Here is a 13,362-nt window from a genome sequence, read left to right as displayed (position 1 = left end):
TCCTATCCATGTATTCTTATTCATTATGATCTAAAATGCAACACTGAACCTAGATCAGCACTATCAGCACTCCTACTCTAAGACGCTTTGTGGATACAGGCCTAGGGCCATTTAGACTCTGCCAGCAGCCCTAGGGCATTGAATACAGTACAGCTATAGCCAGGGGCTTTCTGACTGTGACCTATGATTACAAAAAACTTAGTTGACCTGTGGTTTGTTCCATTTTGTTGTGATGCTTCAGAAAGGTAAAAAAAAAATATGTGTTGAGTATTTCTTCTCCTGGGGTTTAACATTATCTTGACTCATATACTTTTACTTCAAAATGATATGATCCAATCAATTGTCTACTATCATGAAATTCCAAGCTCTTACTGGTTGTGCGAACTGTAGTTCACCTCCATAATACATGGGGGCAATGTTTCACTTTAATGTTCCATCGATTACGGAAAAAACATCCAGTTCCGTATTTCTTCGTGTCAAACTACACTTCCTGCTGTTGCGGGTAGAAGTGTTTCGCATCGCTGTGTATGAAACTGTAATATAATTATATTTCAAAATGAATACAGTGTTATCGAGGGCAAATTCCCTCTTTGCCTTCTCGCTCAGCGTGATGGCAGCTTTGACGTTTGGCTGTTTTATCACGACAGCGTTCAAAGACAGGAGGGTGCCGGTGGATATCCACGTCTCGAGAGTAATGCTGTGAGTGATGATAGGTTATTATTATTGTTGAACTACAGTGAACATGCACTACAGCTTTGGTTTAGATAGATCACATTTTTATTCGTATACATAGTTATAGGTTGGCTACATAGCTAGATCGGTGTATGAGTCTTTGCAATGGTGCTAACTAATTCCATCTCGAGGTGATCATTGAATTCATATGGCAATATTGACGCCAGTCAATCTTAACAGACACCAGTGTATTAAACTGCCTGAGCAATGAACAACCGTTGTTTTTGTCTTTGGCTACAATGTAGCCTGCCAGCCAGACCGGATGCCAGCTGCTGCTTGCAACATTGTATCCAATAGTTGAACAGCACGTCAGCGCGGTATATTTTGTCAAACCGTAAACGAGCTGCTAGCAGATGGAATGTTTCCGACCTTACTTTTGACATTTAGCTATCGTCACACCTTTGCATTAGCTTTATAATAGTGTATGTGAATGCTTCCATCCATGCAGATGAACATATCACGTTACACTTTGTAGCTATGCATCTATAGTAGCCATTGCTCAGACCTTGGAGCTGTGGTATGCCATTCTTGTAGCTGTACCAAGCCATACAGTGCAAAGTGTAGCTCTATTGCCGAAATGTACAGCCAGAAACCATAAAGTAAATGTAGCCTACTACTATCTATGGTGTAGCCAAGACAAAAAAAAGAGAGATATTTTGACAGCTTACTGTTCCATGTGGTGAAAGGAATGTCTTGGCCTAATTCTAGGATGCAATGTACTGCACACAACTAACTAGGCCTTTACCATTTGACAGGAAAAACGTGGATGACTTCACAGGACCCAGGGAGAGAAGTGACCTGGGGTTCATCACCTTTGACCTCTCTGCTGACATAAAGCCCATATTTGACTGGAACGTCAAGCAGCTCTTCCTCTACTTGTCTGCCGAGTACGCCACCAAGAGCAACGTAAGTGTCTTACAACGGGTGTATACATTACGTCTTGCAACGGGAACGGTTGACCATTTAAGAAATAAACGGGGAGGTACCTACCTGAATTTATCTAATAGAACTCTTGTTTTCGTTGCAAATTGTTTTGCAGAATCGCCGTGATGAACACAACCCAGACCTGTTCTCTTTCCTGTTGAGCTATAAATTATCATACGTTCCCCTTGGCTTGCTTTGAAGGGATGACCTTCTATAGGTAGATTACCCGATATATAGAAATGCAGAAAAATAGTCATACTTCTACACCACCAGGAGCAATGTAAGAATTGACCTCTTTCCTTTATGATGTATCAATGATCATTATCACACATTCCTCCTATTGGCTTGGGTAGGCTGGTTGCCACACGCTGTTGACACATTGGTTCTTCCACAGATCACACACATTTAATTGGTGGGAACCAAGAAGGCAATATGGTTTGATGGGTGACATTTTATAAATAGTGTATCCTAAGAAGTAGCCTGGGTTGGTCTCAGGTCTGTCTGTGCTGTATAGTCCTATGTAAACTATGACTATAGGAATTGGACACACAGTCGTGAAGACAGCACGTCAACGCCTCTTCCCCCTCAGGGGGCTGAAAAGATTTGGCATGGTTCCTCACATCCTCAAAAAGTTCTACAGCTGCACCATTGAGAGCATCTTGACTGGCTGCATCACCGTTTGGTATGCAATTGCTTGACAACCCACCATAAGGCGCTACATGGGTAGTGCGTACGGCCCAGTACATCACTGGAGCCGAGCTCCCTGCCATCGAGGACTTTTATACCAGGTGGTGTCAGAGGAAGGAAGACTCCCGCCACCCTAGTCATAGACTGTTCTCTCTGCTACCGCACGGCCAGCGGGCCATAAGACAGTTCATCAAATGACTACCTGGACTATTTGCATTGACACCCTTTTTTTAAATATATTTTTTGCACTGACTCTTGCACCGGCTCTATGCACACTTACTGGACTCTACCCACACACACACACACACACACACACACACATGCATATTGACGCCACACACACACATAGACACACTTTCACACACGCTGCTGCTACTCTTGTTTATATCTAACCTGATTGCCTTGTCACTTTTACCCCTACCTACATGTACATATTACCTCAACTACCTCGTATCCCTGCACATTGACTCAGTACCGGGACTCCTTGTGTATATAGTCTCGTTGTTATTTAATTGTTACTATTTCCGTGTTTATTTTTAGTAAATGTTTGTTGCTTTTTAACGCTGCATTTTTGGGAAAGGCTCGTAAAGTAACCGTTTCACAGTGAAGTCTGTTGTATTCTGCTCATGTGACAAATACAATTTGATTAGATACAGATCTGGGATCAGGACACCTAGGAAGGTGGAGTGCATGGTAAAATAGCTGCCAACTAGTGATATTTAACTGTGACGTGTTGTGCTTTCTTCCAGGCCCTGAACCAGGTGGTTCTGTGGGATAAGATCGTGCTCAGAGGAGAGAGCACCAAGCTCAACCTCAGAGACATGAAGTCCAAGTACTTCTTCTTCGATGACGGAAACGGTCTTCGGTAAGCACCCTCTGTTCACCCTCTCACTTTTATTCTGCTGCCAGTAACATAGCGATAACAAATCATGTTTTTGATATAGCATTGGTGTGGAATCTGACTTGACGTCATTTTATTGAATCAAATCAAATAGTTTGTCACACACAGTTTACCGCAGGTATAAAAGGCACATCGACATAATCATTTTGCGACACCTTTTAAACCTGCTATAAACTCTGACAAATACAATTTCATCTGATTTTACATAGAGAAACAAATATTTGTTTTGCATGTACAGTGCCTTGCGAAAGTATTCGGCCCCCTTGAACTTTGCGACCTTTTGCCACATTTCAGGCTTCAAACATAAAGATATAAAACTGTATTTTTTTGTGAAGAATCAACAACAAGTGGGACACAATCATGAAGTGGAACGACATTTATTGGATATTTCAAACTTTTTTAACAAACCTTTACTTTCAGTGCAGCAAACTCTCTCCAGAAGTTCAGTGAGGATCTCTGAATGATCCAATGTTGACCTAAATGACTAATGATGATAAATACAATCCACCTGTGTGTAATCAAGTCTCCGTATAAATGCACCTGCACTGTGATAGTCTCAGAGGTCCGTTAAAAGCGCAGAGAGCATCATGAAGAACAAGGAACACACCAGGCAGGTCCGAGATACTGTTGTGAAGAAGTTTAAAGCCGGATTTGGATACAAAAAGATTTCCCAAGCTTTAAACATCCCAAGGAGCACTGTGCAAGCGATAATATTGAAATGGAAGGAGTATCAGACCACTGCAAATCTACCAAGACCTGGCCGTCCCTCTAAACTTTCAGCTCATACAAGGAGAAGACTGATCAGAGATGCAGCCAAGAGGCCCATGATCACTCTGGATGAACTGCAGAGATCTACAGCTGAGGTGGGAGACTCTGTCCATAGGACAACAATCAGTCGTATAAAGCACAAATCTGGCCTTTATGGAAGAGTGGCAAGAAGAAAGCCATTTCTTAAAGATATTCATAAAAAGTGTCGTTTAAAGTTTGCCACAAGCCACCTGGGAGACACACCAAACATGTGGAAGAAGGTGCTCTGGTCAGATGAAACTAAAATTGAACTTTTTGGCAACAATGCAAAATGTTATGTTTGGCGTAAAAGCAACACAGCTCATCACCCTGAACACACACCATCCCCACTGTCAAACATGGTGGTGGCAGCATCATGGTTTGGGCCTGCTTTTCTTCAGCAGGGACAGGGAAGATGGTTAAAATTGATGGGAAGATGGATGGAGCCAAATACAGGACCATTCTGGAAGAAAACCTGATGGAGTCTGCAAAAGACCTGAGACTGGGATGGAGATTTGTCTTCCAACAAGACAATGATCCAAAACATAAAGCAAAATCTACAATGGAATGGTTCAAAAATAAACATATCCAGGTGTTAGAATGGCCAAGTCAAAGTCCAGACCTGAATCCAATCGAGAATCTGTGGAAAGAACTGAAAACTGCTGTTCACAAATGCTCTCCATCCAACCTCACTGAGCTCGAGCTGTTTTGCAAGGAGGAATGGGAAAAAATGTCAGTCTCTCGATGTGCAAAACTGATAGAGACACACCCCAAGCCACTTACAGCTGTAATCGCAGCAAAAGGTGGCACTACAAAGTATTAACTTAAGGGGGCTGAATAATTTTGCACGCCCAAGTTTTCAGTTTTTGATTTGTTAAAAAAGTTTGAAATATCCAATAAATGTCGTTCCACTTCATGATTGTGTCCCACTTGTTGTTGATTCTTCACAAAAAAATACAGTTTTATATCTTTATGTTTGAAGCCTGAAATGTGGCAAAAGGTCGCAGAGTTCAAGGGGGCCGAATACTTTCGCAAGGCACTGTAGGCCTACATGTTGAATAGTTATGGAACACCCTTTGTATGCAGCAGAGGGCAGTATAGGACCGCTTTTGGCAACTCTCCCGCTTGTCTCGCAGTCTTTTGAAGGGAAATTCTATAGGAATGCTGTACGATGTTTAAGGCCTTTGTGTGATGATCTCTCCACCAGGGCGAACAAAAACATCACCCTGACTCTGTCCTGGAACGTGGTGCCCAACGCTGGGATCCTGCCCCTGGTCATGGGCTCTGGCCACATATCTGTCCCCTTCCCCGAATCATACGAGACCACCAAGAGCTACTAAACTGTTCTATTGTTTGTGTTTGTTGTCATCTTTTATGACTTTTAATAAAAGTGGACATTTGGGAACGGTTCAATTGTATGCCTTTTGCATTGATGCTGCCGCAGGAAAAAATGACTGTCTAAACGTTGCTAGCAGTGAAATCCTTGTCTTTTTTTCCTAAATTCCTCTCAAAGCTCATTAGAGGAGAGACCTTGGATCCTCTACTTAATGCACTGTGAGGAAATAACGAGGAGTAAATCCTTGGTAATCCTTGGTTTAAATGGTCATTGCTGAGATGGACTTAGTAACTAGAAAGTCAGGACTCAACATGCTTCATGTAACTGTACAGTAGTACTCAGTACCTGTGTAATGAATGGCAATGTGAAATCGCTGAATAATTACGTTTTTGTTTGTTCACTGCTTTTTTATAAAAAAATATCTGAAATATAATTCTGTACAATTGGTTATTAGTAGAGAAGCAGAAGAGGATTGGTTTAAAAGGGTTTCTGAGTGGCGCAGCTGTCTAAGACACTGCATCTTAGCGCAGGAGGTGTCACTACAGTCCCTGGTTTGAATCCAGGCTGTATCACATCCGGCTGTAATTGGGAGTCCCATAGGGCTGCGCACAATTGGCCCAGCGTCGTCCGGGGTAGGCCGTCATTGTTCTTAACTGGCTTGCCTAGTAAAATAAATAAAAACATGCCTAATGTTACATTTTACTGACAGATGGCGCCATATGACCACAAACACAACCTACCACTTACCCGAAGCGTTCAGAGTAGATGCCACATTTAGAATGATGGACATAATTTTCGATGTCTTATAATTGAGTTCCACAAAACAATATCTCTTCTCTTCATAATGTTTTGAAATGATGGTATATGAAAATAATGGCTACAACGACATCGTTTGAAATCTGCCTTTGTGCTCCAAATAACTGAACATAGTTCAATGTCCCTCTAAATAATGTCCATAGGTGGTAGACTAGACAGATTGGCGATTTCAACATTTAATTGAAGGCCTCACATTTGAGTGGGTTTGGGGAGGTAGCGAGTGGAAAAACATCCATTGTATGACACAATAGGAACAGAAAAGCCCAAGGTTGTTGACACAGCAGCCACAGTTGAAGGGGAAATGTAATTATAGCTAGCAAGATATTTGTATTCAAGAGACTGATTTGAATCTTGGAAAATAACTTGGAAAATAACAAATTCATATGAGTTGTTCTTAGACCATATGTGATATGCAGGGAAACCAAACAAGAGTTGGGGAAATTCAGCTGCGTATAGCAGAGCGCCCTGCTATTTAGACGAAGGGTGTTTAGTGAAGAGTTGCACAGGTTATTAAACCCAAAGTGACTTACACTTTAAGACAAGGGGAAAGCTCACCAGGGTAGCAGGGTATCTCCTAAACTAAGGCCTAGGTTCAATCAGATCATGCGTTAACAAGCGATATCTGACACCCGCATTATAGCTGATGTTTAGGCAGTGTTGGAGGTGGAACTGGGTTGGAGCTGTCAAATTGGTGAGCAGCCTCTTGTGCACTGTCACGAAGCCACACCCGCCCCGCTGGCGTTAGAAGTTCAGAACGAGAAAGTGTAGGCTATATAGAAATAATTACGCTCAAAATAAAAAATCATTAAACGAAATTAGGATTTATATAATTCTAATCGAGGTGTAGGTTACATTCCAGTGTTCGAATTTGTAAACAAGGCTGCATGGGATTTAAGTTAATGCGACTGTGCAGCCAATGGATATCTCTGCTTTAGGTATAATGCCACGAGCTGCTGGTGGATTTGACAGCCTTAAGGAACAGTTCAAACCTCCAAAACGGGAGGGTTGTGTTTAAAAAAATAAATTTGGCCACGTGTTCAAATCAAATATATTTGTCACATACACATGGTTAGTAGGTGTTAATGCAAGTGTAGCGAAATGCTTGTGCTTCTAGTTCCGACCATGCAGTAATATCTAACAAGTAATATAACCTAACAATTTCACAACAACTACCTTATACACACAAGTGTAAAGGAATGAATACGAATATGTACATAAAAATATATAAATGAGTGATGGCCGAATGGCATAGGCAAGATGCAGTAGATGGTATAGAGTACAGTATATACATATGAGATGAGTAATGAAGGGTATGAAAACATAAAGCGGCATTGTTTAAAGTGGCTAGTGATACATTACGTCAAGATGGCAAGATGCAGTAGATGGTATAGAGTACACTATATACATATGAGATGAGTAATGTAGGGTATGAGAACATTATATAAAGTGGCATTGTTTAAAGTGGCTAGTGATACATTACGTCAAGATGGCAAGATGCAGTAGATGGTATAGAGTACACTATATACATATGAGATGAGTAATGTAGGGTATGAGAACATTATATAAAGTGGCATTGTTTAAAGTGGCTAGTGATACATTACGTCAAGATGGCAAGATACAGTAGATGGTATAGAGTACACTATATACATATGAGATGAGTAATGTAGGGTATGAGAACATTATATAAAGTGGCATTGTTTAAAGTGGCTATTGATGCATTTAATTACATCAAGATGGCAAGATGCAGTAGATGGTATAGCATACAGTATATACATATGAGATGAGTAATGTAGGGTAAGAAAACATGATATAATATAAAGTGACTAGTGATAAATTGATTACATCAATTTTTCCATTATTAAAGTGGCTGGAGTTGAGTCAGTATGTTGGCAGCAGCCACACAATGTTAGTGATGGCTGTTTAACAGTCTGATGGCCTTGAGATAGAAGCTGTTTTTCAGTATCTCGGTCCCCGCTTTGATGCACCTGTACTGACCTCGCCTTCTGGATGTTAGCGGGGTGAAAAGGCAGTGGCTCGGGTGGTTGTTGTCCTTGATGATCTTTTTGGCCTTCCTGTGACATCGGGTGGTGTAGGTGTCCTGGAGGGCAGGTAGTTTGCACCCGGTGATGCGTTGTGCAGAACTCACTACCCTCTGGAGAGCCTTCCGGTTATGGGAGGAGCAGCTACAGTACCAGGCGGTGATACAGCCCGACAGGATGCTCTCGATTGTGCATATGTAAAAGAGTGTTTTTGGTGATAAGCCGAATTTCTTCAGCCACCTGAGGTTGAAGAGGCGCTGCTGCGCCTTCTTCACCATGCTGTCTGTATGAGTGGACCATTTCAGTTTGTCCGTGATGTGTACACCGAGGAACTTAAAACTGTCCATCCTCTCCACTATTGTCCCGTCAATGTAGATAGGGGGCTGCTCCCTCTGCTGTTTCCTGAAGTCCATGATCATCTCCTTTGTCTTGTTGACACTGAGTGTGAGGTTATTTTTCTGACACCATACTCCGAGGGCCCTCACCTCCTACCTGTAGGCCGTCTCGTCGTTGTTGGTAATCAAGCCTACCACTGTAGTGTCGTCTGCAAACTTGATGATTGAGTTGGAGGCATGCATGGCCACGCAGTCATGGGTGAACAGGGAGTACAGGAGAGGGCTGAGAACGCACCCTTGTGGGGACTCAGTGTTGAGGATCAGTGGGCTGGAGATGTTGTTACCTACCCTGACCACCTGGGGCGGCCCGGCAGGAAGTCCAGGACCCAGTTGCACAGGGCGGGGTCAAGACCCAGGTTCTCAAGCTTAATGACGAGTTTGGAGGTTACTATGGTGTTAAATGCCGAGCTGTAATCGATGAACAGCATTCTTACATAGGTATTCCTCTTGTCTAGATGGGTTAAGGCAGTGTGCAGTGTGATGGCGATTGCGTTGTCTGTGGACCTATTGGGGCGGTAAGCAAATTGGAGTGGGTCTAGGGTGTCAGGTAGGGTGGAGGTGATATGGTCCTTAACTAGTCTCTCAAAGCACTTCATGATGACGGAAGTGAGAGCTACAGGGAGGTAGTCATTTAGCTCAGTTACCTTAGCTTTCTTGGGAACAGGAACAATGGTGGCCCTTTTGAAGCATGTGGGGACAACAGACTGGGATAAGGATTGATTGAATATGTCTGTAAACACACCAGCCAGCTGGTCTGCGCATGCTCTGAGGACGTGGCTGGGGATGCCGTCTGGGCCTGCAGCCTTGTGAGGGTTAACACGTTTAAATGTTTTACTCACGTTGGCTACAGTGAAGTAGAGCCCACAGGTTTTGGTAGCGGGCCGTGGCAGTGGCACTGTATTGTCCTCAAAGTGAGCAAAAAAGTCTGTCTGGGAGCAAGACATCGTGATCCACGACGGGGCTGGTTTTTCTTTTATAGTCCGTGATTGACTGTAGACCCTGCCACATACCTCTCGTGTCTCAGCCGTTGAATTGCAACTCCACTTTGTCTCTGTACTGACGCCTAGCTTGTCTGATTGCCTTGCGGAGGGATAGCTACACTGTTTGTATTCGGTCATGTTTCCGGTCACCTTGTCCTGATTAAAAGCAGTGGTTCGCACATTCAGTTTTGCGCGAATGCTGCCATCAATCCACGGTTTCTGATTGGGGAATGTTTTAATAGACGCTGTGGGTACAACATCACCGATGCACTTGTTAATAAACTTGCACACCGAATCAGCGTATTCATCAATGTTGTTGTTTGCCGCAATGCGGAACATATCCCAGTCCACGTGATCGAAGCAATCTTGAAGCGTGGAATCCGATTGGTCGGACCAGCGTTGTTCCGGGAGCTTCCTGTTTTAGTTTCTGTCTGGCTGGGAGCAACAAAATGGAGTCGTGGTCAGCTTTTCCGAAGGGAGGGTGGGGGAGGGCCTTATATGCGTCGCGGAAGTTAGAATAACAGTGGTCTAGGGTTTTTCCGATATGCTGATAGAATTTGGGGAGCCTTGTTTTCAGATTAGTCTTGTTAAAATCCCCGCTTACAATAAATGCAGCCTCAGGATGTGGTTTCCAGTTTACATAGAGTCCAATGAAGTTCTTTCAGGGCCGTCAATGTGTCTGCTTGGGGGGGAATATACACGACTGTGATTATGATCTAAGAGAATTCTCTTGGTAGATAATGCAGTCGGCATTTGATTGTGAGGAAGTCAGGTGAACAAAAGAACTTGATTTCCTGTATGTTGTTATGATCACACCATGTCTCGTTAATCATAAGGCATACACCTCCGCCCTTCTTCTTACCAGAGAGATGCTTGTTTCTGTCGGCGCGATGTGTGAAGAAACCAGGTGGCTGTACTGACTCAGATAACTTGTCTCGAGTGAGCCATGTTTCCGTGAAACAAAGAACGTTACAGTCGCGGATGTCTCTCTGGAATGCTACCCTTGCTCGGATTTCGTCAACCTTGTTGTCAAGAGACTGAACATTGGTGAGTAGTATGCTCGGGAGCGATGTGCGATGTGCCCGTCTACGGAGCCTGACCAGAACACCGCTCCGTCTTCCCCTTCTTCTACGGTGTCATTGTTTTGGGTCGCCGGCTGGGACTGATCCATTGTCCTGGGTGGTAGACCAAACAGAGGATCCGCTTCGGGAAAGTCGTATTCCTGGTTGTAATGTTGGTGAGTTGACGTTGCTCTTATATCCACTTGTTCCTCCCGACTGTATGTAATAAAACCTAAGATTACCTGAGGTAACAATGTAAGAAAAAACACATAAAAAAACTAAATACTGCATAGCTTCCTAGGAACGCGAAACGAGGCGGCCATCTCTGTCGGCTCCGGAAGTACAAGAACATGGGAGGGTTATGCATTTTTTTCATGGTTTACATTGGCTCTTTTGCAGGTTTTACTATCTAATTTCATCCATCCTAGCCACATTTCCTCATCTGCTTGCATGCGCCTCCACTATATCAAGAGGTTTTGGTACTTCCCTTATGCACTATGCTTTTCCACAAGCTAACTTTTACTAAGAGGGCAGAAGAAAACCTATTCCCCCTCAGGAGATTTGGCATGGGTCCTCAGATCCTCAAAAGGTTCTACAGCTGCACCATCGAGAGCATGGTTGCATCACTGCCTGGTATGGCAACTGCTCGGCCTCTAACCGCAAGGCACTACAGAGGGTAATGCGAACGGCCCAGTGCATCACTGGGGCCAAGTTTCCTGCCATCCAGGACCTCATTTCCAGGTGGTGTCAGAGGAAGGCCCTAAAAGTTGTCACAGACTCCAGCCACCCTAGTCATAGACTGTTCTCTCTGCTACCACACGGCAAGCGGTACCAGAGCGCCAAGTCTAGGACCTAGAGGCTTCTAAACAGCTTCTACCCCCAAGCCATAAGACTGCTGAACAGCTAATCAAATGGCTACTCAGACTATTTGCATTGCCCCTCTCCTCCTCTTTTACACTGCTGCTACTCTCTGTTGTTATCATCTATGCATAGTCACTTTAATAACTCTACCTTCATGTACATATTACCTCAACTATCCGATACCCCGCACATTGACTCTGTACCGTTACCCCCTGTACAGTTGAAGTCGGAAGTTTATATACACTTAGGTTGGAGTCATTAAAACTCGTTTTCAACCACTCGACAAATGTCTTGTTAACAAACTATAGTTTTGGCAAGTTGGTTAGGACATCTGCTTTGTGCCTGACACAAGTAATTTTTCCAACAACTGTTTACAGACAGATTATTTAACTTATAATTCACTGTATCACAATTCCAATGGGTCAGAAGTTTACATACACTAAGTTGACTGTGCCTTTAAACAGCTTGAAAAATTCCAGAAAATGATGTCATGGCTTTAGAAGCTTCTGATAGGCTAATTTACATCATTTGAGTCAATTGGAGGTGTGTCTGTGGATGTATTTCAAGGCCTACCTTCAAACTCAGTGCCTCTTGGGATGTCTTGGGACATCATGGGAAAATAAAAAATAAATCATTCAAGACCTCAGAAAAAAATTGTAGACCTCCACAAGTCTGGTTCATCCTTGGGAGCAATTTCCAAATGCCTGAAGATACCACGTTCATCTGTACAAACAATAGTACGCAACTATAAACACCATGGGACCACACAGCCGTCATACAGCTCAGGAAGGAGACGCATTCTGTCTCCTAGAGATTAGTGTACTTTGGTGCGAAAACTGCAAATCAATCCCAAAACAACAGCAAAGGACCTTGTGAAGATGCTGGAGGAAACAGGTACAAAATTATCTCTATCCACAGTAAAAACGAGTCCTATATCGACATAACCTGAAAGGCGGCTCAGCAAGGAAGAAGCCACTGCTCCAAAACTGCCATAAAAAAGCCAGACTAGGGTTTGCAACTGCACATGGGGACAAAGATCGTATTTTCTGGTCTGATTAAACAAAAATAGAACTGTTTGGCCATAATGACCATCGTTATGTTTGGAGGAAAAGGGGGGAGGCTTGCAAGCCAAAGAACACCATCCCAACCGTGAAGCATGGGGGTGGCATCATGCTGTAGGGGTGCTTTTCTGCAGGAGGGACTGGTGCACTTCACAAAATAGATGGCATCATGAAGGAGGAAAATTATGTGGATATATTGAAGCAACATCTCAAGACATCAGTCAGGAAGGTAAAGCTTGGTCGCAAATGGGTCTTCCAAATGGACAATGACTCCAAGCATACTTCCAAAGTTGTGGCAAAATGGCTTAAAGACATCAAAGTCAAGGTATTGGAGAGTTACCTCTGCTGCAGAGGATATGTTCATTAGAGTTAACTGCACCTCAGATTGCAGCCCAAATAAATGCTTCATGGAGTTCAAGTAACAGACACATCTCAACATCAACTGTTCAGAGGAGACTGCGTGAATCAGGCCTTCATGGTCAAATTGCTGCAAAGAAACCACTACTAAAGGACACCACTAAGAAGAAGAGGCTTGTTTGGGCCAAGAAACACAAGCAATGGACATTAGACCGGTGGAAATCTGTCCTTTGGTCTGATGAGTCCAAATTTGAGTTTTTTGGTTCCAACCGGCGTGTCTCTGAGAGACACAGAGTATGTGAACGGATGATCTCTGCATGTGTGATTCCCACCGTGAAGCATGGAGGAGGAGGTGTGATGGTGCTTTGCTGGTGACCCTGATTTTTTTTACATTTAAGGCACACTTAACCAGCATGGCTACCATAG

At 43.4% G+C, this 13,362-nt stretch overlaps 1 protein-coding gene across 1 annotated transcript; it reads left to right on the top strand.

Moving 5' to 3' along the window:
• Positions 1-457: 457 nt before the first annotated feature.
• Positions 458-5,443, top strand: spcs3 (signal peptidase complex subunit 3). Its single transcript, XM_020497333.2, has 4 exons — positions 458-699; positions 1,488-1,638; positions 3,093-3,208; positions 5,238-5,443. The coding sequence occupies exons 1-4, from the start codon at positions 557-559 to the stop codon at positions 5,368-5,370; spliced, it is 543 nt and encodes a 180-aa protein (XP_020352922.1). The 5' UTR covers positions 458-556; the 3' UTR covers positions 5,371-5,443.
• The last annotated feature ends 7,919 nt before the right edge of the window (positions 5,444-13,362 follow it).

Source organism: Oncorhynchus kisutch, linkage group LG12, assembly GCF_002021735.2.
Source record: "Oncorhynchus kisutch isolate 150728-3 linkage group LG12, Okis_V2, whole genome shotgun sequence".
Classification (NCBI taxonomy): domain Eukaryota; kingdom Metazoa; phylum Chordata; class Actinopteri; order Salmoniformes; family Salmonidae; genus Oncorhynchus; species Oncorhynchus kisutch.
The sequence above is the reverse complement of the archived record's forward strand: the minus strand, read 5'-3'. Positions and strand labels throughout refer to the sequence as shown.

Excerpts from the sequence above, each read along its gene's own strand:
- spcs3 (XM_020497333.2), top strand. The coding sequence starts at position 557 with ATGAATACAGTGTTATCGAGGGCAAATTCCCTCTTTGCCTTCTCGCTC. Across the intron at positions 700-1,487 it reads CACGTCTCGAGAGTAATGCT|GAAAAACGTGGATGACTTCA; the intron begins GTGAGTGATGAT and ends ACCATTTGACAG. Across the intron at positions 3,209-5,237 it reads GATGACGGAAACGGTCTTCG|GGCGAACAAAAACATCACCC; the intron begins GTAAGCACCCTC and ends TCTCTCCACCAG.